Source organism: Uloborus diversus, chromosome 7, assembly GCF_026930045.1.
Source record: "Uloborus diversus isolate 005 chromosome 7, Udiv.v.3.1, whole genome shotgun sequence".
In the NCBI taxonomy this organism is placed as follows: domain Eukaryota; kingdom Metazoa; phylum Arthropoda; class Arachnida; order Araneae; family Uloboridae; genus Uloborus; species Uloborus diversus.
Genome location: NC_072737.1, coordinates 167,194,280 through 167,221,770, shown reverse-complemented (window position 1 = coordinate 167,221,770; position 27,491 = coordinate 167,194,280). Strand labels below are relative to the sequence as shown.

At 33.1% G+C, this 27,491-nt stretch overlaps 2 protein-coding genes across 2 annotated transcripts in view; both read right to left on the bottom strand.

Moving 5' to 3' along the window:
* The window catches only part of LOC129225933 (b(0,+)-type amino acid transporter 1-like), a 186,343-nt gene extending 174,569 nt beyond the window's left edge, over positions 1–11,774 (bottom strand). The window contains exon 1 of the mRNA XM_054860475.1: positions 11,542–11,774. Within this exon, the coding sequence (XP_054716450.1) occupies positions 11,542–11,554 (13 nt within the window). The 5' untranslated portion in view covers positions 11,555–11,774. The remainder of the gene's footprint in view (positions 1–11,541) is intronic.
* Positions 11,775–18,637: 6,863 nt separating this feature from the next.
* The window catches only part of LOC129226290 (meckelin-like), a 94,438-nt gene continuing 85,584 nt past the window's right edge, over positions 18,638–27,491 (bottom strand). Inside the window, exons 27-29 of the mRNA XM_054860893.1 lie at positions 27,076–27,178; positions 22,234–22,376; positions 18,638–19,920 (exon numbers count right to left, since the gene is read on the bottom strand). Of these exons, the coding sequence (XP_054716868.1) occupies positions 19,840–19,920; positions 22,234–22,376; positions 27,076–27,178 (327 nt within the window). The 3' untranslated portion in view covers positions 18,638–19,839. The remainder of the gene's footprint in view (positions 19,921–22,233; positions 22,377–27,075; positions 27,179–27,491) is intronic.

Here is a 27,491-nt window from a genome sequence, read left to right as displayed (position 1 = left end):
GTACATAGAATAAAATTTCACGATCTCTTTCAAAGCTCAGAATCACCCTGAAAATGATTCTCCAAACATCCACTATAAACCAATGAATATTCACTTTAACCAATGAGAAGTGTACATAAATCTCTTGCTACTGACGTCATAGAATATCACATGAACTTTTGAGCAGAATTGTGTTGTTTTACACAGTATTCAGATTTTTAGAAAATGCCAACACTTTGACTTCCAAATTCATCCTGACCTACTACGAGTAATTTTAAGATGGTAGCAGGTTTTCACATCACACCGAATGTCGATGACGGTTTCGCATCTCATGCAAATTGACATGATCAATTACACGTGATTGATCATGTCATGCGTGAGATGCGAAACCGTCATCGACATTCGGTGTGATGTGAAAACCTGCTACCATCTTAAAATTACTCGTAGTAGGTCAGGATGAATTTGGAAGTCAAAGTGTTGGCATTTTCTAAAAATCTGAATACTGTGTAAAACAACACAATTCTGCTCAAAAGTTCATGTGATATTCTATGACGTCAGTAGCAAGAGATTTAGGTACACTTCTCATTGGTTAAAGTGAATATTCATTGGTTTATAGTGGATGTTTGGAGAATCATTTTCAGGGTGATTCTGAGCTTTGAAAGAGATCGTGAAATTTTATTCTATGTACTTAGGATTTTTCTTCACCAGCTAGTGTTAAAACCTAGTTTGATTTATTTTTTAAGTTCACAGGAAGTTGTTTTAGTATTGTGACTCCTAATCCTATGAGAGTTAAGAATGACTAACGCTGGTGAAAATCATTCTGAAACTTTGAAGCCTGAAGATGAACAGATGGGATGCAACGAACATGAAAATGAACATTGAGGCTTCTCCACAGCCTGATGATATGATACACTTGGGTGATTGTATTTTCACTTTAGGTGAATGCTTTTCGGAAACGTACACGCGTGCATATTAGAAGATATACGTGTGGGAAAGATGGTATTTTTCGACCAACTATGGATGGTATTTCCTTAGAACCAGATGTGTGGAGATCAGTTATTTCAAGCCTACGTAAAAATATAAATCAAAAATTAATCGAAGACCGTGATTTCGTTTTTGTTATAAAAAAGGAGAGTCGAGTGCGAATGGTAACATCTGTGTTAGTGTGCAAAGATTGTTCAAACTGAAACGAGAAGTGTTCCAGTTGATGCCTGATAGAGTTCTACTTTTGGAAAGCCAGATTGACAAATTGTGCTACGCGTCCCCTTGTATCTCACGTAGTGTCAAAGACAAACTTATGACTTATACTCTAAAAGAGTACATCCTTTCGGAAATTGAGAAAAAATATCCCTGTGATTGTCGATGTGATAAAATCAGCACATATACATCACAAGAAGTTCGTAAACTGGCTGATTCTCTACGTAAGTGACTATTTGATGAGCTCATATGCAACATAAACTACCTTTCTAAAAAAGAATGTGTGGATTGTAAAAATGGATTCATTTTTTACATGAGAGTGCATGAATGTGAATCATTAACAAGGGGTCGAAAGTTCGACACTTTTTTCGAACGGGTTCTTTTTAATGTTAATTGGGAAAACTTGACTCGTGACTTCGTTACTTTGAATGTTGATAGTCCATGTTTAAAATGTCATGTGTCTGATTTATTTGATGCAATCGATGTTAAAAATACGCTTGAAAGTTTTGAAGAGTTTTACTTAAGGATGAAAGTTTTTTTAATTGTCTTTTACTGTGTGTGTGAATAAATTGTGTTTATCATTTTAAAAGAGACTTGTGTTTTGATTGAGTTGTTGAATATGGTTGATGGATTATACTTTGAAATCACTCTTACATATATTTTTTATATGCACTTTATTGTAAGTAATCTTTATACTATCGGTGTTGTCTTCATCTTATTGTATGGTTTTGTAATTAAGACTGAATGAAAATATAATTTTTTGTAATATTTCTATAGTTTAATGCATGCGAAGGACTTCAAATAATGCTAAGTGGAAAGTCAAAATTAGAACCGTAAAGCTTAAACATGACAATGGTTTGAAAACAATACACAGTTATATTCACATACACAAACTCGTACGTATCAATACACTTACATTAAAGAGAAATATTAAAGACTTATAAATTCTCATATGAGATAAGAACGCTCTTTCTTAACTTAGTTGGTCACATGATCGATAAAAGATCCTCACCTATTTGTGATTTGTCATGAAATAATATACATCGATAGATATGTTACTAAGTGTGTAATAGTTTTTATTTTTCTTAAATTCAAAGTTAAAACCAATTTGTTAATTGTAGGATTATATTAAGTGCTAAAAAATGCGATATTTTCGCTTATAATTTCGGTTGATAAGTAAAGTTTTATTACAAGTTCCCTCACACGAATGAACAATAACATGCTAGATGGATATTTGAAAGCTTGAGTAAGTGATTTGTAAGTATCTTAAACATTATTATTATTATTTCTAATGCGTGTGTGTTAATTAATACTTAGAGTGCAAAGAGTAAATGGTTAAGTGCTATTGGTTATTAATACTAAGAGTAAAGTGATATTGAGTTTTAAATTTAATTAAAGCATTTCGTTTGAAGATTCAGTTGAAAAAATTTTATTTCGTAAGTTTGAAAATTTTTGAAAAAAAAAAAAAAAGATTGAAAGGAAAAAAAAACAATATGTTACAAAAATATTATTATTATTTTGATTTGAAAAAAATATTTTTGCGGAAAAATTTACTGTTGTAAGATTAAAAATTTATTTTTATATGATTGAAAAAAAAAATTGATTTTTTTTTAATTAGTGGAAAAATATTACAAGTTTGAGAAATTATTTCTTAAAAACATTTTATATGATTAAAGAAAACAAAAATTTTTGATTTCATTTTCTAAGTAGAAAAATATTACAAGTTTGAAAAAATACTGTTTTGAATCAAAAATCTGTTTTTGAAAGAAATATTCTTACAAGCTGGAAATTTTTTTTTATAAGTTTGAAATGAAAAAGAAATTAATTCGAAACTACGAATTAAAATCTAAAATTTTGTTTGGAAAAACCTGACATCAGGCTATTGCCGATCTATGTGCTTGATATTTGAGAAACGTGAACTAATTTTAATTGGTCAGAAACAGTGACATCACTTGAAAGACGTAGGCCAGGTGGTGAATAATACTAGCACGTGGGGTTTGTTATCTGTTATCGGTAAAGGGGTAGATAGCAATATTGATAAAGTCATTTTCTCAATTCGCCTCGATGCGTGTGTGTGGACGATCCGAAGTGCTGTGGGATTACGGTAGTTTCTTTCAACAGCCGAGTTGATTTGCGATATCACGGCATGCGTTCTGCAAATCGATGATGGGCAGCCAGCCGTATGCAGTGATTTCAAATAAAACATGCATGTAATTGTAATTTTGTGAGATTGAGTTATAATTAACAATCCACTTATTACAATTTCATTCACTGTTTTTAAATAACTTCGCGATAGCTGGTACTTGAGGGATTTCACCCCAAAAAGGTTAGTCTTTTGTACTTAATTTTAGTCAGTATTTAGCTATAACTTAATTTGTCAAAATTTAGATTAAGTTTCTTAATTTAACGTATAGCTGTCCATTTGAATGTATCGTTCGAAAAGGATAAAGACTAAAATAAATGATATCGATTTTGTTAAAGAAATTAGTTGTTAAAGTAAAATATTATTGGGAAAATGAAATAGCCAAAGTGATTCTAATTCATGAAGGTTGAAAATTTTGTTTTATTCTAACAAGAGTGCTTGTATGAAAAAAAAAAAATAATAAAGTAAAACACTATGCGATAAAATGACTAAGTTAAATACTAATCAAAAAAATAATTAATAGAGTTGATTAAATAAAATGTGATAAATTAAATGAAACTCTTGAAAAGCATATAAAGTGATGAAATGTAACTTGAGTGCGAAATTTTCTTACTGGAAAAAATTAAATAAGTTGATTTTTAAAATCCATGAAAATTTCTTAATGATAAGTGTTTATTAATGCTAAGAGTAAATTGATTCCAAGTTTTGAAATGAATTTCAGTAGAAGTTATTTTTCGGTAAGTCTATTTTTAAAATTTGCTGACATGAAGTTTTGATACTTGACTTATAATTTTAACATTTCTCGGGTTCTTCATTGATGTTTAACTTTTTTATGTGATGTGTTTTATTTTAGCGTAGGTAAAAATAATTAAATAAAAGTGAAATTTATAAATTGTAATGAAAATTCTGTTAATGAAATTAGTTGGTTGTAAAGTAATATTTTGGAAAAGCTGTAATGAATGATAAATAGTAAAACGCAGTAAGTAAAATAGTAAAGTATGGTAAAGTAAAATAAAATAGTCAGAGGGGATTTAATTCATGAAAGTTTAAAAATTTGTTTTATTCCATCAAGAGTGTTTGCATGAAAAATAAATAAAGGAAAATATGATTAACTTAAATATCGATGATAAAAAATAATTATTAGAGTTAATTAAATGAAATGCGATAAATTAAATGAAACTCATGAAAAGCATATGTAGTGATGAAATATAACTTGAGTGGGAAATTTGGTTACAGTAAAAAATTATTTAAGAAGATAATTTTTAAAATTCATGAAAATATTTGATAGTGATAAGTGTTAATTAATACGAAGAGTAAATTGATTGTAGATTTTGGAAAATTAAATGGATAAATGTATAAAAATAATAACGTATGTGATAATGTAAAATATTAACAATGAAAAAAGAATCAAAGACGATTAAATGAATCTAAATCGTAAATGAGTTGCTATTTTAGTAAACTCAAACTAGAGTGAAAAGCATTTTAGTAGGAACATGTTAAAATCTCTTGTGCTAAGAAAAATAAATAACTTTTAAGCATAATTTTGTAACTGGAATAAATGTATGATAAAATGATTAAGTTAAGTATTAATGAAAAAGTAATTATTAGAGTTAATTAAATGGAATGTGATAAATTCAATGAAACTCTTGAAACATATATGCAGTGTTGGAATGTAACTTGAGTGCGCAATTTGCTTACTGGAAAAAATTAATTAAGTTGATTTTTTAAAATCTGAGAAAATTTGTTAATGATAAGTGTTAATTACTACTACGAGTAAATTGATTGCAAGTTTGACATGATTGCAAAAATTGAAGACATGATAACGTTTTGAAAAATTTGAAGGTTCGATTCCTGTCACTTTTTGTGAAAAATTTCTAAGTTTAAAAATATCGGGAAAAAAAAAAAAAAACGATAAAGTAAAAACAAGCGAGAAAATGATCAAACTCTAAAATATACTAAAAAAAAATCGAAATCACGAAAAAATAATCTAAGTCTGAAATGCTTGAAATTAGTTAAAGACTAAAAAGTTAAGAAAATAGTTAAAGACTGAAAATAATTGAAAAACGCTAAAATAGTGAAAAAAAAAATCAAAGTGCTAAATGACAGGAAAAAACGTTAAAGTTCAAAATGTATGAAAGAATATTTAAGTTAATTATTTCTTAGAAAATTTAACAAATAAGAAAAAATATTTTGTTGTATGAAAGTCAAAAAAAAAAAAAAAAAAAAAATTAGTTAAGAAAATTATTTCTTCGAAATTTTTACAAGTTAGAAAAATTATTTGTAAATTTGACAAAGAAAAAAGAAAATTTAACAAGTTAGAAAAAATAAAAATGATAAAGTTTGAAATGCATGAAAAAGAAAATCAAAGTTTAAAATATATTTCAAGTCCACAAAGCATTGAACCAAATCTAAAATCTCGAATGGGTTGTATTTAAATAAATCTTTACTTAAGTGAAAACTTTGTTATTATGAAAAATAATAATAATGATGATAGTTTCAATTATGAGCTGAAATTCAGTTAATGATATGCCATGATTAGTACTAAAGAGTAAATTAACTGATGGTTTTAAAATTAATTTAATTGTAATATTCGTTGTCATGGTACAGATTCACATTAAGACTGAAAGAGTAATGAAAAATATAGCATAGTGGTTAGCATACGTTTTTGCTAACTCAAAGTTTGGGTGTTCGATTCCCAACTTCAACACTCTGTAAAAATAAAAATAATTAAATTCGTAGAAATAAAAAAATAAAAATAAACCTCTCAATAGATGGCGCCATGAACGTTAAACACCGCATAAGTTAAAGCATAGCAACAGGTGTTGCCAACCGAAAACTAAAAACTCTGGTTGTCATGACAACAAGTGTTGCCATTCCAAAACCGAAACTCAAACAAGTGTTGCCATCCAAAAAGTAAAAACTTTGTGGATACCATGACAACAAGTTCAAAATATTCTAAGTCCGAAAACGCGGGAAAAATATCTAAAACGCGGGAAAAACCCTCGTCACCTTCTACGGGTTCTCGCGGCGGCCCCGGTCGTGGGGAGGGTCAACCCCAAGGTCGGGAGGGGGTGGGGAGGAAGTGGAGGAGGCGGTGGGAGGAAGAGTGGGAGGGGGAGGCGGTGTTAACACTAGCGCCACCGCCTCCTGTTGCAGAACTCTCATTATTCCCCTACTCTCGGGAGAATCCCCGAACCTCTTTTCTTCACATGCAACCTAAAAATGACTTTTTGAAAGAGATTTCGGGAGGGAAGATGGCCGATAGAATCAAGAGGAGGCAAGGGGTCCTCCTTCCTCTATCTTTCCCAAACATAAACCTTAAGTCACATCTTTCGGGCCTCAATTTTGAAAAAAATCCGGAATAAAGACCTGACATCACTTTTGTGACGTTAGGAGATCCCCCTAACGTTGACGAAGAAGGCTTACAGTTGAGTTTTTTACGATCTTTAGGGCAAAAAACTTCCAGAGAAAGCCCGTGAACTTTTCCAATTTCCCAAACGAAACGCCACCAAGGACAGCGTTTTGAAGACTTAGTTGTTAAAATATTTTCATAGAGAACCTCCAAAAATTTCTATTTTCTAAACTTGACCAATCATGGACTAAAATTGCGTCTTTCAGACTTCACTGACGAAAACTTTCCAGAGAGGATCTCCGAACCCTCTTCAATCCCTAAACGTCACCAATTATAACCTAAATTGTAGTGTTCAATGTCGAAAGACTTCCGGAGGAGAGCCGCCTAGTAATGTAAATTCACCAGAAGTTGCGTAAAACTCCTTCTTAAAGACTCCAAACTTAAAAATATTTCAAAAGAAATCACCAAAGAATTCCTCTCCTATAGCGTCCCCAAAGATCGTCTATAATCGTGATCTCTCGAGTTCTACAGTAAAAAACATTCAGAGAGAGTCCCTGGACCAGGCCCGGATCTACAAATTTTGGGCCTTCCTCCAACAAAATCTATAGTCCCCCCCCCCTAGAGGCCAGTAGAGTATATTTGCAATGTTAATAAATCTTAATGCTAGTTTTTTTTTTTTCAGTTTTTTTCATTCAATTTCTTAGGCCGTTGGGCCCCATTAAGGACATCCCCCCCCCCGCGAAGTCTGCCGGTACGTAAATCCGGGCTTGCCCTGGACCATCACAGATAGCATAAAACTACGTTTCTAACCTTTTATTTGCAAATTTCTGGAAAGAGAATTCGATTCCCTAATATCGCTAAAGCAAGCTAGAAATTGACTATAGTAAGGGTAAATACTCGGGAAGGAACCTCAACCCCATCTCATCTAACTTAACCACCAAAACGTTCCGAAAATTGTGTTTTTGACATTAATTATTCAAATTTCTACGGGAGGGTCCTGAACCCCTTCACACATCCGCTTTTTTTACTACCTTTCTCTAGCAATAGCTGGGGTGTAATGTTTATACCTGAAGAGGATTTTCGCCCCTTCTTCTTTGTCACATTTTCCATAAATCAAATTTTGGAGAGGGAGAGAATTGAAGAGATCAGATTCACAACACACACAAACTAATTTATTTTTCTACTCACAATATACATGATGGGCAGCCAAGTTGCCCTTTTTCCCGAATAGCGGTCAAAAGATATGCCATAAAGTTATCCCTCTATTCGTTCAGGAGGTTTTTTTGCAGTCATGCCTTCATGACTGTCTATAGCCAGATAACCCAGGCGCTCTCATGCAGCTGCGCAGTAGGCAATCGCGGAAAGCCCCATTACGCAATTATGGAGATCCCAAGTTATTAATCTTGGGATCCCTGTCAAGTGTTACGCAATGTAACCGCGTGGAGTATAGAATTTCTTACAATACCTTAGCTTTTGTCTTCGTTTTTTCGATAGGGAGCCATACCATGCTTGCAAACCTCTTTCTGTTATGCGAATGTATTTTTATCTACCAATATGATAATCTACCCAACTTTATATCAGGTTTTTGCCTGAGCATAGTTTTAGCTACTCTAGATTCATGAGCATAAAGCTAGAGCGCAGCTGCAATCTCTGGATGCTGTAACTAACATTTTCGGTGTTTGCTTGCAATTCCGTCTAAGCTATGGCCGTGGAGCGGTAATTTGTAGCTTTATATCCAACTGAGGTGCATATAGTGTTTTCAGACCTTTAAAATGTTCGCGAAATTATTTATATTCTTCAGTATACTATATGTTTATTTCAAGTAAAAAACCGTATTTTTAAGTCCTAAATTTTTCGGGGGAGGGACACCTTGTAGAGAAAAATTCAAATTGTTTAAACAAGGGTGTATGCCCGTCTAAGAGCGATGCCCCCCTTCCCCTCCCCCCCTGCCCCATCGAGATTGAAAGTATCCGCAAAAACGACGAAAAAGACCCTCTAAAACGGTGACTCCACACTTGGACAGAAGCTAGCCCCCCCCCCCCTCCCCCTCTTGCTCGAGTTCTAGATTCACCACTGATAAATATAAGAGTGATTTGAGGACGCATTTACTATTTTGAAGAATTTAGTTTGTGCTAATTGAAAATATCGGATATATATCAAAATATCGGATATTTTCGAAAATATGATATTTTTGAACCCTGTTTACTGTACTGCCCGAATTCAGGCCCATCATTTCGAATTTTTACATGGTGGGGGAGGCAGGCGGCAGAATCAACGGGTTTCCCTCCCCCTCGGCCCGACGAGAGGCCATGCCAGCCTAGTCGAAAACTTGGGGCCCAAATCTAGGAAGGGACAGCCTCGGAATATGTGTAGTAGCCTGTTTAGTAGGCTCCCAAGAAATTTTCTGGGGAGAGGGAGTCTCGGACACCTTTCTTACAAGAGACCCGCCATGGCGCTCGGCGGCCCTGGTGGAGGGGGGTGCAAAGGGTATACACCAAGGGCGGCCATATAAGGGGGCAAGGGTTGTTTTTAGTAGTTTTTTTTTTTTTTTTTTTTGCAAAAATGTAAAAATATTTCTTTTCCAGCCATTAATGAATAAGTAGTTAAAAATGTCCAATTTTAATGACTCTAATCTGTCCTGAAATTGGTTTTCATGGGGAAAACATCATGCTAAACCATGGTTGAAATATCTGAGCCCTCCCCTTATAATTTTGAATATGGGCGTCCATGGTATACACACGATGTAAATAGAACCAAAAACAGCAAAAACCAAGCCCACTTTCATGTAAATACATTAACTTTCGAAAACGAGGGGGAGGGGGCGATTGCTCCCCCTAAATGACGGGTTCGCCCAAATTAATCGCCTTTTCGTTTATCTGGATTGCTATTGGTCCCAGTTGGTGAGGATACTCCAGGGTCTACTGTATTACAGAATTAATAAAAGATGGCGTGCTTTTTGCATCAATCGTAAATACGTTGTGACTCACAAATAATACGTTCTGACACACAGGAGTATGAATAAACGATTGTCCGCCTTCTTCCTAAAAAAAATTATCTTCAGGAACATTTTCCGTTAATGTCTATTTCAATAAATTAAAAAGAAAACCTAAATTTAGAGAGACTTTAACCTTACTCTTTGATCAATATTTCACAACAACGAAAATTGTACGGACAAAGAAGAAGGGAAAAAAAAAAAAAAAACTATTTGAAGAAAGCATCAATTGAAAAGAAAAAGAATGAAATAACGGGTTTGACTCAATACACGTATGAAAAAACTAATAAAATTCAAACACACATATGCACACACGTTATATTTCTAAAAGCCTAAGCAAGGAGAGCCATTGCCCTATTTTAACCCCCTAAGGGCACCCGATGGGAGGTCACAGAAGTTCACTCGGACCTCCCAAAAATGTCCTTTTTCGGCAAATTTTGCAGACGATTCGGCAAATTTTGAAGCAGAATTGCGGCACTGCGATATTTTTTTCTTTATTTTTAAAATATATATTTTTAAATGATGCCAATGTTTCCTCTTATCAGATGTAATAACAATGTAGGTATGGTATGTGTGTGTGCATGCTGATTTTATCCTTCGGTAAACTCGGAATTTCATTCGATAAATGAAGAATTTCTCCCATCCTAAAATTTTAGTTCGCGTTGCCCCTGCCTCCTTAATGATGGGCCTGACAAGCCGCAAGACCCAGGGTTCCTGGAAGGGAGCAACTCTAAAAAACTTCCCCTCTCATGGTGCCATCCCAGCTGATCACCACAACTTGATCCAACCCCCTCCCCCGGGGTTATGAAATTTTTCTCACGATAGAGGGGAACAAATTACACATTTTCTCGTATATTTTCTTTTTTGGTTTATCTGTGTTAATGACTTATATTTATATCACCCTAATAGACACATTTTAGCATTCATTGTGACACTTGGACTCATGCGCCCTACAAGGGGGGATAATGGGAGGGGGGATGTTCACACAACAGCAATGGGGCTAAAGAAAAGAAATGATTCAAACTTATTTTATACATTGCTTTCCTTGACGAAAATAAAATTGGGCGGGAATAAAATGCCAAAATGGTGGGGGGGGGGTAGTCAATAGCCTTGCAATAAACGTAATGCCATGCTAGGACTTAATAAAGTATCAATAAAACTAAGAAATTTTGAAAAATCCAAATTAATTACTGAATGGCTTTTAAAAACGACCAAAATTGGAAATATAATTGATAAGTAAATAATGAAATGTAACTGTTAAATATAACCAGGGCTGCAGTTGGAAAACATAGTTGGGGGAATTTATCTTAGGGTTTGGGGGGATTCACCAAAAGAAAAGGTGGTTTGAAAGCAATTTCCATTACATTTGCATTATTTTTACAATAGAAAACTAAAGTATTTTCTGAAACGGCATAATAATTCATTCAATGTACACAACGCGATTATACGCACGCAGTGGCGTACATAACACCCCCGCGGCACGGGTTGGGAGGCACAAGAGATATGCGGGGTGCATGCTTTGAAAAAAAAAGCACTATGTGAAAATTTGAAAATTTTTGAAAAAATAACACAGAATAAAGTCACACTTATAAACTTTATTTATGAGCGCACTTTTAAATCTTGCGGAAGGGGGGGGGGAAGCACACCGAAGTCTATGTACGCTACTGTACACACGTGTCATTTATAAGAGCATTTTCCCAATATTCTGCCGTTATTGCATCATCTTAAATCACGGTTGAGAAAAATTACATAATTTTCAATACATCTCGATCATATTTAAGAGTGAGCTATAATTAAAGCTCTGTCTTGCTTGCGATCTGATCACAGCCAACAACACAATGAAGTAAACAAAACGTAAAAGCCACGTGCGCCACTTACCTGGTCGACTCATTTCAGAGACTCTACGTAATTCCAATCTACCCACGGGTCTAATTAACCTACGACGCTAGCTGGACAATCTTCGGAAAACCATACGTTTCTCGCACTCTACTCCACGTGGAATTCGCAGGCGATCGGAAACTCTGGGAAGAAATAGAATACGGATATCCTCAGAACTATTCACGCAACCATTCCATCTTCTAAAGCTCCACTCTTGTGCGCTCCTCTGCCGATTTGGGAGGCGCGGAGGAGGGCGGACGGATGACGCGACGCCGGTTTTGATTCATTTATTTAGTTATTAGCATTTTTTTTTTCTTCTTTTCTGTTCCATTTAGTTGTGTCGTCGCCAAAGGAACGCCAAGTTGGCCCAAGGTTGCTTCACGCGAGGGCATGAACTGAGGAAATCAATAACTACTACGATTTTCCCAGCAAGCGATGCGGATATAGAATAATAGTAGTAGAAACGTAGTGGAATCAATACATTGAAAATTAAAAGCTTTTCCCAAACACAGATGCGTTCAAATTTATTTCATGTGTCATACAGAAACTGAAATTTTTTGAGAAAGAATATTAGTATGCATTTTCTTTTTTCAAGCAGAAGAATTAAAGATATAAATTGGAACAAGACTTAGTTAAGAAAATAAAAAACAAAAAACGATAATGAACTGCTCAGACGACAGATTTCCAAGTAAAGTTAGCAGGCTAAGTGTTTATGAGAGTTGCTATGGATACCCAACAAACCGAATGAAAATATTTTAAAATTATTCTCAAAAATGAAAACTCTTCATTTGTTAGTGTAATTCAACTGAAACAACCTAAGAAAGGTATTTTGTAGTAAATTACCGCCCTAAAGCCAGGGCTAAGACAGAAATACTTAAAATACACCTCCAGCTCAGTTATGCCATCCGAGGACTGCAGTTTCGTGCTTTTTAGCTACCAGTTTGTTTGGCTCTCTTGGCTCCCTTAAGAAGTTTTTCGCCTCCTGTTCATGTGATTCCTATTCCGGGCTGATGAGTGCTAAAAAGCACGAAACTGCAGTCCTCGGATGGAATAACTGAGCTGGCGGTGTATTTTAAGTAACCTAAGAAAGGCTATCAGACTGGCGACACAAATTGCCTTCTCATATTTCGGAGTTGAATGAGCCAGTTCTTCAGAAAAAGTGAAAGGAGCTGTGAAAAAAAAAGTTCATTTCGAATTTCACCAGCTTCATTCACTTCTTGTTACCTCCAGTATCACTTGCGCCTTAAAAACTTCGAAACACGTGCAGACAAATTTTATCCGAAATCTGGTCCTTACTTATGTTAGTTTTGTTCTAGTGTGGAAAAGTAATGGGGAGGGGGGGGGGAGATGAAATAGTGAAAATATAACTTACCTTTTTCAAAATCAACAAATCGGAAATTGTTTTTGGAAATGACAGTATACAAAGAAAGAACAATGTATTTGAAAGTATAACTTTCCTTGGAAGATTATTTTATATTTTTGTAGTAAATTTGTACCTTCCAAAATAAAGGGTTGAGAGGCGGGAGCTTTTGTAACTTTTTTTTTTTAATGGGGCAAGAGAAAAGTAAAATATTGTTCTAATGAAATATTTTCTATTTGATTGTTAAAAATATTTTTGATCAAATGATTGAGCAAATAAAATAATGAATGAATAAATAAATAGATAATGAAACATTATATAATGAGTAAATAACCAAATGAGTAAAGTAATATATTCGAAAAAAAATGAGTAAATGAAATAATGAATGAGTAAGAAAAGAAGTGAATGAATGAATAAATATATAAGTGAGTTATTAAATGCAGGAATGGCAAATGATTTAGTTTATAAATGACCACGTAAGCGATTTAATAAACGATTGACGAAATGAACTGCATATTTCATTTTGTCCCCGCCACTTTACCCCACGTGCACTTGACTAACTGTACGAAACATTTAAATTTTTATTAGCTCAATATGAAATAAATAAATACTGCTTTTAACATCATAAACTTTAATATTTAAGAAAAAAAAAACAAAAATAATTTTTGAACAACAAATGAATAGTATTACTATATCATTTTTTACTTCCTTTTACAAAAAAGGAAGTATTGTATTCGCAAAAAAATTTTCACCCGAAAATCGGCCTTAACTTCCATTTTGCTCACCCCCAAATGAATGTTGAGTTTCTTTTTCAACCCGACCACACGTGGATATGTGCCTAGGAACGTACAGACACCCGAAATATCCATTTTGACGATCCCCGAGTTAATTACAACGCGTTTTCTCGTGACGTCTGTATGTACGTATGTATGTGCATATGTGTGTATGTATATCGCATAACTCAAGAACAGAATGTCCTAGAAAGTTGAAATTTCGTACATAGACTCCTAGTGGGGTCTAGTTGTGCACCTTCCTTTTTGGTTGCATTCGTATGCTCCAAAGGGGATCTTTTCCCCCTTTTTAGGGGGAAATCATTGTTAATTTCGATGTAAACTCAAATGGTGTTATAATTTGGCGGACACTTGGCAATATATCGCCAATCTTTTGGTCGCCAAGTCTTGTCGCTAACTTGGCGACAACTTTGGCGATTTTTTTTAATTTTTTTTAATTTGGTTTCAATTTGGCCATTGTTGGTGATATTTGGAGGTAAACTATTGAATCATATCAAAATTGCCAATATTGAGAAAATGACATTAAATTTGAGTAAAAGGAAGTCATGTGATACACACATCAGCTCGTTTAAAATTGATTGTATAAGTATTGATTTTTTGAGGTAAGCTTTTCATAAATAGAATATAATACATGTGTTACAGCATAGTTGAAATATTACCATGTAGGTGGGTAAATTTCACTTCCACATTCCCCTGCATGCTACATGACCCACATTATATTCGACGCAAAGCTAAAGAATTACAGCTTTATATAGTGACTAGTGGTACCCGCACGGCTTTGCCCGTGATAGTAAAATTAAAAGGTCTTTTGGTTCGCCTGTATATTTACAAATAATGTATGGTGAATTTTCTCGCCAATTGGCTTGTACCCATGTTACGGTTCCAAGTTATGATAATTTCGTATCTCGCCGATTGGCTTGTGTCCATGTTACGGTTCCACGTTATGATAATTTCGTAATTGACTCGTCCATCTTATGATATTTTTGTTCCTAAAATTGAAATAGAAAAAGTACCACATCGAATTTTGAAGAGATAAGAAATAACCAATTTTTTTTTCTATTTACTTATCAATTTAACGAGAAATTGTTAATGTGTTAGTCTCTCTGAGATAAGAACTTGGGCTCCCTCTCAAACAGAACCTTGGCTACGCCACAGCAAACTATTGACAAAAGTAAAGGTTCCACGAAAAAAGTGAGCATTTAAAAGGGTTCCACTGATCAAATAAATTAAAAACGCTGTATTAAAGGATATTGGATTTAAAATTAAAAATTTTCTTTTCTAGAAAATAATTAATTTTTAAAAATTCCTAATTTGTCGCAGATTTTATGTTACTTTCAATAGAGTACATTGAGATAAACATCTAATTCTGTTTTTGGAAATTTTCGTCTACTCCCATCTTGCAAACGACCAAATATGGCGACTAATTGAAGAATTTAAGATAATAAGTAGATTTTTGAATGTGTAACATAAATGTAGTTATAAATAATTAATAATCCTTAAAAAGCTACAATTAAGAAAAAATAGTCAGTTTTTAGCACGTAAGCGTCTAAATCAATTAGAATGAAAGAATGTTCTGAAGATAAAATCTTGCATTTTCCCAGAAAATAATTACAATTTATCCGAAAAAAAGGGAACATTTTGCGTTGTTTTCAATAGTTTGCGTTGCAGTAAACATTCAATGCCGTTTTCGGAAACTCGGGCATTTGAAAAGTCTTGTGTACTTTCATATTGGGAATGAGCAAACATGGCGGCTCCGCCAAAAATTAAGAAATAGTTTTTTTTGAATTTGTAGCATGAAACCAATTTAAAAATAATAAATCTTCATGAAACTACAATTCAGTTGAAACGTTTTTAAGCACATATGCGTCCAAGGCAATGAGGATAAGATTAAATTTTAAGAACTAAGATTTTCATTTCGAAGTAAAAAATTTATTTAGAATTAATAAATTTATTTAGAATAAAAAATTTATTTAGAATCATTATTCTAAATAAAAAATTAAAAAAAAAATGCAGCACATTTTGCGTCATTTTCATTAGTTTTCAGTTAAAGAAAACATCCAATTCTGCATTGCTTTTGGAAACTTTAACATTTACCGATAGTGTCTACTTCTATTTTGTGAAAGACCAAAAAATGGCGACTACGTTTCGTGCGTAGTTGAAAAGATTTTCCGACCCCCCTCCCATCCCCAAAAAAAAAATTATTTTCCTCGATCTCATGCTCAGGCTTGTGCTTCCGAAGCAGTAAATTGTCCTCTTCCCTGTTGAGTTTGTGCATAATTCCTGTTCACCCGAGGAAGTTTTTGTCTTGCGAACCCTTGATGGCCAAAAATGGCGAGGGCGAAAGTTTTTTGGGTCGCCACTTTTTTTATCACCAGCGTCATTATGCCTCAAAATTTTTTCCATAAAAAAAGATTACACACAAAAAGTTTGATCAAAATCGGTCCAGCCGTTTAAAAGCCTTAATGGTGACAAACGTTCGCACAGAATATTTTTATATATTAAGATAAACATAAAACGTTGTTTCAACTTTCCCAGTACGTATTTATAACTTGTTCATGTTCCTAACAAGGCCCATGTACCAGTAGCGGAATTTAGGGGGGGGGGGCAGGGGCACGTGCCTCCCCCCCAAAGGATTAATTAATTTCACTATTTTATTTATTACTTTTTAGCTGACCTTTCGTTTGCTCTTTTTTACGTAGCTAATTAAAAAGAACACAAAACACACACACACAGCATATTTTGAATAAAAGCATTTTTGTTTGCTAAAGAAGTAGTACTGGAGTCAGAGGCCCAGAGTTGCAGAATACATTTAACTCATCGGCTTCAAATTCAAGAGATCGCATTATCGCGATTCATCCACACTGTAAAAAATATCAGATGCGTTACTGGTTATTTCCGTAGAACGTTTCGGGATTTCAGAGGTTTTCACCTATTTCCCCGCAAAATCAAGTATCTTCGCAAAAAAGTTTCCTGAATTGCCAAAAGATGCAAGAATACAGACTTTTTACTGGTATGAAAAACATTTTTTGCAACCAGTTTAAAGATTGACTGAGCGTGTTTATTAAATGTATTCGCTTTAGTTTGATTACGGCTCGTCTGGATTGACTAAGCTCCCAATGGGAGCAAATAAGTCACTGGATGGCTGCAGCCTTGCGAAGTAGGAATTGCAGGTAAGAAGTATGCTAGGTTCTTGCTTGCAATTTTCGTATATGCGTGTATGCATGCGGGTAAGTGTAGGATATTGACGAAACCTGGACTGTTTACGCTATAGGAGCAGCATCGGAGGAGCCGGTCGACGGTGATGCTGTGGAGGGAAAATAAAATGATAGGACGTCAAAACAGTCAAATGAAAGCAATAAGCAATCATGATTGCTCAAAAAGAAGACAATTTTAGTAATGTATTTTTTAGCTTTTACGGTAATTTGTTTAAGAGAAACTACTTTCCTCCCAAGAGAGGTATTTTTTAACTTAACATCTTTTGCTCGGATTTATGAATCAGGAGGCATTTTAGTTACATTGTAAATTACACACCTTAATATTTTTTTGCCCAGCTATAACAGGCATGTTAACTTACCTAAATACGTTTTCCGTAAATTATGAGGACAATGCTTTGCTCACCTCTGCAGTGGCGCAGCGAGGAGTGTGTGTGTGGGGGGGGGGACATCCCCCAGAGCCATTGGTTTTAACATAAATGCAGTAGTTTATGCGTTTGAAAGGACTATTTTGAGCAAAAATCCCCCTTCAGAAGGTGATTTTTTTTATCAAAAACCTCTCTCCAGCAGGTATTTTTGATCAAAAAACCCCCTCAGAAGGTATTCTTGGCTGCGATAGTGATGGAGCTAGACGTGAGTGGAAGGAATTTGTCATCAAAAGACAATGACTACGATTTTTTTATAGTTGACCTTCCATGGTCCACCCACCTTAGAATCATACCAACAAAGATTTGGCTTCTTTTAGGCATTTCAAATTTACAAACTACAACTACTGGGCATATGAACTTCAAGGAGAATAAGAATACAGCATAAAAGTGTCCACTATGTTTCAAAATAAGAGAGCCTTTATCGCTAGTCTGTCTTCAGAAGAAAATAACTCTTTAGTGGCCAAAGAGGAATTCAAACCGAAATTTTAAACTGCTGGAAAAGCTTCAGAATGTGGACTAAAAACAATTACAAGGATTTTATTTGCGAAAAAATAGGTGAAATAGCAACATCAAACCAAACAGGATAGAGCCTATTTCTAGTTTTTGAAAAAAAAAAACGTGGCATCCAGCTTGAAAAGCTAATCTCAGCTTGTGTTTCTGCAGCTAATCAGCTTGAAGAATTAGAATTTGTACTTAACGTTTGCGCTAACTAAGGTCATTATTTTTCAAATTTTTGCATTTTCATTAAGTCTTTGCATGCCACTGTTAATACTCCTACGTGTTAGATTGTGGCACATGTGCCGTGGGTTGGTCATCACTGACCTATGTAATACAAAATTAGTTAGACAGTGACACATTAATAGTAAAGCTCTAAGTCTGTTTTGTAGCCTCTAGTAGGGGAATTTCGGAAGAACGGGATAGCAGGAGCAATGGGACAGTTGCAATTACTCCAAAATAGAATGTGAAAACTTATTTCTAGCCTGTTTAGTAGATGTAACTAAGGGTACCCACCTAAGAGCAAGGGCACCCCCCCCCCCATCCCCAAATGAGAAAAATTACCCTCAAAACACCCGCCTAAAATATTTAATATTGCAGTCTGTGTCATGGTCCCCCTAGGTGGGCACCCCTGATGTAATAGCAATAGATTTCTGTTTAGTTCTAATCTATGTGTACTGAACAACCTGTAAATAACTTTTCCCATTTCATTTGGCATAAATGCAGCTGTCCCATTCCTCCTAAATGCCTTGTTCCGACCAAATAAAGATAAAAAAAATTTAAATGCAAGAAAACACAACAATAAATCTTGAAAAATTTATTACTTTTTACAATTTACAAATGCACAGTCAAAATAAGATATAATGATCAAACTTTCCAGATCACCAAGACAATATTTTAAATTTCACAGGGCTTCACAAGTTATGTTTGAAACATATTAATTTCATGCAAGTCCTTGGTTTGACCACTTTAAATTAATAGTAGTAAAATAACCATTAAGTAGATCTTCATTTGGAACATTTAAGTTAATTGATATTAATAAAAGATAAATATATATTATGCATAATTTTACAGATAGTTTCTAAACGAGAAAGATAAAGAATGTTTAAAATGTTAAAGGTAACCAAATATATTTCTCAGAAAAAAAATATTGCACAATAAGTTTCAATTAAACAAAACAAAACATTCATGTTAGTTGTATATGGAGTAACTTTTTACAAAAAAGAAATATCTTTAATATGGCAGGTTTTTAAAATACTCACATCAGTTTTACATTTTTCAGCCTTTTTTTTGAATGAAGTCGGGAGCATCACAATGGAAGGTTACTCTAACCTTTCAAAGTTTCCTTATTCGGCAAATTTGGCTCACGATGCTGAAGATTTGATTTTTTCATGAACTTTTATTATGATTTTTTATTGTCTAATGTACTTGCTCATTAGCTGCTATGTATGTGTGGTATGTGTGCAAACTCTTATTTTATCATTCAGTAAAATTTAGAATTTTATTCAAAAAATTTAGGATTTCCTCCTAAGCAAAAATTTGGGAACTCTGTATGAAGTTAAAAAACATATATAATGCCTTAGACTTATGCAAAATGTTCAAAACAATTAAATTGCATGAAAACTGAGCACAATAATTAAAAAGTATAAAAAATAATACAAAATATTTTTAAAACAAAACAAGTTCGGGGGATTTGTAAACACATTAAAAATATGACAAATTCTGATTAAAAATGTTTTTTTCCAATTTCATTCATTTTAAATAAAAAAACAACAACAAAAAATAGTTTATCTGAAAATACATTTTTAGTAAATAATACTTTTCAAATAGCAAAGCTCAATATTTTACAATACATTTAATTATTCATGATGAAAGCAAATTTTACAACATGATTTGAAATTCAATAGACACAGTGAATGATTGAAAGACATAAGAAAATGCACTGCAAGAACATGGACAAGGTCTCAAAAATACAAAACTTTCGTAACTATTCAGCATTATTGGTATCAGTTTCAAGTCAAAAAACGTTCATCTACAAGTGCTTTTCTAACCAGATTTCTGCGTCCGGCACTCTGTCGAATAGCTTGAATAATCTGATAAAACACAAAGATGTATGTAGTCAATACACATGAATCAAACACAATAACAAGGGTGATTGTGAGTTCATCAAAAAATACCTGAAAGTTTCAAAGCGAGAACGGGGGGAGGGGGTAATCTTTGGCCCCTATTGCTTAAGTGCACCTTTGCCATAGTATTAAATAGTTCTGAGTCAAAATATTGTGTGTACATTTGATTAAATTTTTAATGGGTTACAAAGTTACTTTTGAGCTAGTGTTATACAAATTATCTAAACATTTGTCCATCTTAAGGGATAGGTGTCCATCTTAAGGCTCTTGCAGGTATATTTGATGAATATTATATAATTTTAAAAAATTGTGGAGGTAAGGAGATAAAAGCATAACAAAAAAAAAACATAATTCTGGCATTTTCGGACATAAAAATACTGGAAATGCGACCGAAAATACCGGAAATTCGGTAAAATACCGGAACACAATCACCCTTGCAATAAGCTAGCTCATTTTCTGATATTTTGAAGCAAGATATAATGCTGTTAATGGATTTTTAGGACTATATGCGAAAATTTCAGATTACAACAAATACGATCCAAGGAGCAGGGACCGATTTACACATTTGGGTTCCCCGGGCACTGACAAATATGGTGCCCCCCCCCCCACAAAAAATATAATGGTAAGTGTTGGATATTATTTTGATAGAAAGAAAACTTTAAAGTACCGATTTCAAACAAAAAGAGTTAATAATTAATATGTTTTGCAAAGAAATCACTTAATATAAATATAAAATAAATTTATGGTTTTCATGTTAAAATTTTTTTTACAGTTGCAGATGGAAAAACTATGATACAAATGGTAAAAGTAAATCATAATGTGCTTTCTGCGCATCAATGATTCTTTATATATTTTCTCTATTTTCTTGTAGTAAATTCATCTATGATGTCCTCATAATCAAGTTTTAGGTCAAACTTACTTCCATTGATAATAGAGCTAATAAAGATAATTTACCATCAGAAATGATAGTACTCAAAGGACACTTAATTCTCTTCAATAGCGAAAATGATCGTTCTCCACAACAATTGGCTAATATGCTTTCATTTAATTAAAAAAAAATGTCAAATGACAAAATTTTTTTGTTTCCTTTAGTTAGAGGACCCAAACACTGGTACCTAAAAAAAAATGATGACAGAAATTTGGTGCCCCCTTTTCTTTGCTGCCCCGGGCTTGGGCCCCGAATGCCATGCTGTAAATCAGTCCTTGCCAAGGAGCAGGTCTTGTGGTAATGATACGACTTAACATGATCAAATATAACCCACAACTGCATTTTATGGATTAAATTTCATTTATTGGGGAAGAACTCCCAATTTGTGCTCAAATAATAGCACTTATAACTCTGATGTGTGTTCATATTTCAACAATGACCACCTCCAAAATACAGCTGTTGGATCCGCTCAAGAATACATATTAAACGCAATTGATGTTAATAGATTTTATGAGAAAAATGTATCATATAGGTATAGGTATGAATGAGAAACAGTGGTGCACAAATTTGTTTTTCAAAGCATAGCAATTTTTTACTGCAAAGTCTTAGTATATTACTCTTAACAAATACATCAGCTTACACAAATGTAATTTTTCATTAAAAAAATGTCTTTTCCATTAAAATTCTTATTTGTAAATTTCATTTTGATTATCTCATATCAGTTTATGCTAAAAGTAATAGTATCAATAGATTTAATAAACTTCACAAAATGGGCTTTGCTAAATTCAAAATTAGATCTGTGGGAAAATAAATATGCAGCAAGCAGGTTCCATTTCTAAAAATGCCATTCGTTGCCAGTTTTTGCTCATTCAACCATATCCTTTGATTTTTCATTATAGTATAGAGTTTAACTGTAGATAATGCACAGAACATTTTCAATTATGAACAAGAACATATTTTGGAAGTAAGAAATCATGCCAAATTCAATTCACTTTCAATTTCTTTGCTGAATATATTGCCTTTCAATTATAATAATATTCAAATTTAAATATTATATGTACTATTTGTTTCATTAAATCTAACATGAGTTTAAAGAAAACATGGAAACAATAAGATTTGTTTAAAAAATAAATAATGCCTGTCGAACTCTCTTATTAAAAATATAGAATTTCAGACAAAATGCTGAAGTGACATGCAAAAATGCAAAAGAATGCGAAAGCGGGAGGGGGAAAATGAGGACTTTATCTTGCATGTCGAAAGACAGAAGATAGGGTTAAAATGCCGAAAGCTTCTGCAAAATGTGGAAGGCTTGTAAATAAGTAATTGACATTTAATTCTTTGCAAAAATTTACCTTGGCAAAAATAAAAGTCAATACAGCTGCCAGAACGAAGTCTGATGAGGCTAGATCAATTACGGAGAACAGCAGTACATCAAAGAGCAACAGGACAGTTTCATTTCCATAGAAAAGCACGGAAGAGAATGAGCGGCCATCATCTAGGTATAAAAGAGTCAATATCATTAGAAGATTTATTTTTTTGTGCAGCAAAACAGAGAAAATGCTTTGATTTATATGATTTTCTAGCTATTTTTAGTTTAACCCAGGAGAACGCATGATTCCTGGTGAACTATGACACACGGGTCATTGAATGACCCCAGATCAAAACCTAACCATTTGCTAATACTATAAAAACATCGTTCTTTTCGACTTGTTTCCTGTTAAAACCAAAGCGTCTTTATAATTTTCGACGTAAAAATTGTTTTTTGGACATATGTGCGATTCAAAAATGGGCTTTACATCGCACTTATAATGGAAGCATTTCTACATTTGTTCTTTAAATCAAATTCAGACACACAGCGAATAATAACACTTTATGTGAGTTTTACAAACTTTATAACAACTATATTGCTGTTACTGGCATTATTTTTAATGCAGGAACTTCTAGCATTAATGAAAAAAATGTTTCATTATTTATTAAAACTAAAGAAAAAGAAAAAATCCATTCATTTAAGGCAATCTCGTCTCACTTTACATCATATTTTGCATTTATAAAATCATAGTTATTTACTTTATTTAAAGTATTTCTATCCCTTTTCAACCAAGGACCAAACTCAGCTACTGAAAAGAAAAGAATGAACTGGTGGCTAGTTTTTTGGCAATTACTATTAGCAGAAGGCTTGGGGTCATAAAATGACCCCTGCGTGTCCTCCCGGGTTAAAAATATTTTTGAGCAATCACGATTGCTTATTGTTCTCACTTGACTGTTTTGATGCCCTATGATTTTATTCTCTCCCCGCCTCCCTCTGCAGCACCACTGTCGGCCGGCCGTCTCACAATGCTGCTCCTCTAGCGAAAGTCGTCTCCAGGTTGCATCACTTACTTGCCTACACTTAGATACATCTACATACACACACACAAACACAGACTTACACGCATACATACAGACACACAACACATAGACACACATACACATAAACACAACTACCCACACATACACATACCACCCACATACATACACACACTCGTGATTGCGAAAAACATAATTTGAATTCAAGATGTCAAAGTTCAAATTAATTTTTCTTTTTTTTTCTTCTGTTTTCAAACGTGAACCTGTAAATCTTCTGTTATAGGTAGTCAGGTCTGCTTATTAGAATATCAGATAAAAAAATATCCTGCATAATGTAATACATTTTCAATGTACCCAAACCGTTGATGTCTATTATTTTAATCCCGTTTAATGAAATATCCTGCTTATTAAGATTATTTTCGTGGAAAATTAGCTATTCCATTAAGCAGACTTGACTGTATGTCAACTGGCACATTCTTAATCTTGACAATTATTTTTAATTTTTTTCACAATGGTCGGGTTCAGTCAAATGTACATTAGGGTGGTTCAAAAATATATGTAAAAAAAAAAGTTTCTCCTAGATACCGGGATACCCCTCAATATCTTTAGACTTGTGAATAGTAATACATCGGAAGAGTTTTAGCTTCCTATTTCAACTGGAAGAGGGTGCTCAATCCCTTCCCCCAAGCTTCATAAGTATGGGGAGGGGGGTTAAAAAATACATTGAACTGAAAAATTAATGCTACATATTATAATATACACTAATAATATGCATATTCATTGCAATAAAATAATTATTTACAAAAAAACAGCTGGGGAAATTAAATATTTCTAAATTTGTGGCATTTTCTGTGCTACGGCTAATATTAAATGGAGGGGTCATTGAGCACTCTCTTAAAATTTGAGTAAGAGGCTAAAACTTTTACAGCATAATACTGTAAGTCTAAAAATATAGGGGGTGTCCTAAACTGTTGCTGAAAAAAAGTTTTTTTGAACCACCCTAATGTGTATAGCTTGCTCAGCCATATCATGCGTTATTTTGAATGAACTTTTAAACAAAACAAAGTTAAAAATTCAATGCTAAAATTAAAAATAATCCGCTAAATAATTGAATCAAGCCATTAAAATAAAAAAATTCTGCCAAATAAAAAACCAAGCCATTATAAGGTGACAAGTTCAATTTAAAAAATCCACCAAATAAATATAGTATTTAGTCATTAACAGGGTTCATACACTTTTGGTTAAAAAAAGTTCCCTGACTTTTCCAGGTTTTCCAGGTTGTTTTTTATAAAATTCCAGGTTACTCGCTTCATTAAAAATTTAAGTTTAAATAGTAATATTTTCAAAATAATTAAAATTGTTTAAAGTAGCAATGCAGAAGAACTGAAACTTCTCCCCTTAGATTTAAAAAAAAAAAAAAAAACTTAGATTTTTTTCCTTTGTTTTCTCTGTCAAAATTTTAAGTTTTTTTTAAGCATTTTGTTCAAAATTGTTTTAATTTGTTTACTATTTGTTGAAAACAGAGTACTTTCAACTTATTTTAGGGTTTTTTTGATGTCACGCGTAATATTATAGCGTTTTGCTGTAGTCCTGCAGCAACCTTTTAGCATCCGCTTTTGGTTTACAATACTTTTTATTTTCTTATAAGTAGGCTACACAAAACATATTGAGCAAAATGCAAAGCTAAATTTTAGTATAAATATGGTTAACTTGTTGCATCAATTGGCATACCATGTAATGCATAGTAACAAAAATCAACATCCGCCGATCATAGGCCAATGCCAATAATCTTTTTTTTTTTTTTTCACATATTAAAGGACGCTTACATTAAAATTTCAAATTTTCTTTTCCAGAAAGTATTAGTTAATTTTCAAAAATTCACAACTTTTTGCACATTTTAATGTTATTTTCAATGTTACTCATTGATATAAACATCCAATTCTGTTTCTGGAAGTTTAAGTCTATTTCCATTGTGCAAACGATCAAATATGGCGACAAAGTGAAAAATTTAAAATAATAAGTAGATTTTTGGATTTGTAGTATAAAAGTAGTAATAAATAATTAATAATCCTTAAAAGGATACAATAAAAGCAAAATAGTCAGTATTTAGCACATAAGAGTCTAAATCAATTAAAACAAAAAAATGTTATGAAGATTAAATTTTGCATTTTTCCAGAAAATAAATAGAAATTATCCGGAAAAAAAGGCACAATTTGTGTTGTTTTCAATAGTTTGCATTGCAATTAACATCCAATGCCGTTTTCGGGAACTTAGGCACTTAAAAAGTCTTGTGTACTTCCATCTAAGAAATGACCAAATATGGCGGCTATGCCCAAAAATAAGAAATAACTTTTTTAATTTGTCGCATGAAGACAATTTAAAAATAATTAATCTTCATGAAACTACAATTCATTGAAAAGTTTTTATCACATTTGCGTCCGAGGCAGTGAGGATAAGATTAAGTTTTAAGAACAAAATTTTTTATTTCTCAAGAAAATTATTTTAAATAACAATAGAAAAACAATTTGTAGACCATTTTTTGTTATTTTCATCAGTTTTCAATTAAAGAAAACATCCAATTCTGCTTTGTTTTTAGAAACTTAGGCATTTTAGGATCGTATCTACATCCATCTTGTGAATGACCAAAGATGGCGACTGCGTTTCACACGTAGCTGAAATGATTTTCCGATCAAAAAAAAAAAAAAAAAAACTATTTTCCCCGATCGATTTTCCCATTTAGAGGTTGTGCTTCCGAAGCAGTAAATTGTCTTCTCTCCTTTTGAGTTTGTACATAATTGCTGTTCACCTGATTTTTTTTCCCTTGGGAACTACTGAGAGCCAAAAATGGCGGCTGCTGAAGATTTTTTGGGTCGCCACTTTTTTCATTGCTTTAAAATTGTTACAATTTTTTTTTAAATACATCGATAAAAATGAAGATTAGATCTCATAAAACCAAATTCCCTGGGAAAAAATTGGCAAAAGAAAAATTTTGGGGACACATTTGGAAAATTCCCTGACATTTTTGACTATGTCATTTTCCATGATAATTCCAAGTTTTCCCGGAGCGTACGAACCCTGAACTGAATAGAATGTAGTGGCAACCCATCTAAAACTTTAGGCAGTAGAAAGAAATGCGTTCCCCTCACTGACTCCATGTAAGAAAATTTTCGATCTTTTGGCGCATTTTTCGTTGTGAAAAAAAAAAAAAAAAAAACGTTCATTTCTCGATCGCAGTTTTTAAGTGCAAACGTCGGTTTAGATAAAAATTTACAATTTTTTTCGTGAAATCACAATAAAAACGAAGACTAGATCTCATGGTAGTTAATTCCTTGGGAAAAAAAAAACGGAAAAAATATTTTTGGAGGACAAAATTTGAAAACTCCCTGACTTTTCCCTGACATTTTTAACAGTGTCATTTTCCCTGACAATTCCCGGTTTTCCCGGAATTCCCGGAGCGTACGAACCCTGATTAATGGACATTAAAAGTTCCATTAAAAGGCACAGTAAAAAACCTGTAACAATCACAGCAACAACTTAAACATTATTTTTCGACTTTTGCCTTGGTAGAAAGAATATGTCCCCAAACCAAGCGATGTAGCAAAAAAGGAAAAGTACAAACTACCTTAAAAAGTAAAACTATGCCAGCAACATCCAAAAAGTATTTTACACCTCAATAATCTTAAAATATGTTCTTCAAAATAGAAATTATGCAAAAAAAAAAAAAAAAAAAAAAGAATCTTGTAAAAGTACATCAAACTTTTAACCTTAAGTGTCATTTAGTTTTTTTTTTTTGCAGAAATGTATCCACTTAGATATATTAAAATGCTTGCATGACTGTTATAACTTACCATTGTAGAAATAACCCCTATCTGCAACTTCATAACATTCCACATCAAAAATATTTTCCAGTAGAACTTTGTCTTTCACAACATAATCAAGATCTTTGAATGACTATAAAAACACATAAATATCAATTGATTTTTGTCATAAAACTTTAAAAATGTATATAAATGCATGACATTTACTGAACTAATTACTAATTTGTTTATAATTGATATAGTATACTTAAAAACATCAGATATAGTTGTCATTTTGTAAATCTTAACATATTTAAGAGTTAAGTTTCAGCTGTATCCTGATACATAGCCATTTTTCAGTACCATTTTTAATTCAGAATTTTCGATTTATCAAAGGAAGTTCCAAATATTTTGGTTATTGAAGGTTCTGCATTTTATATTTTTCATCATATTTATGGTTTACTTTA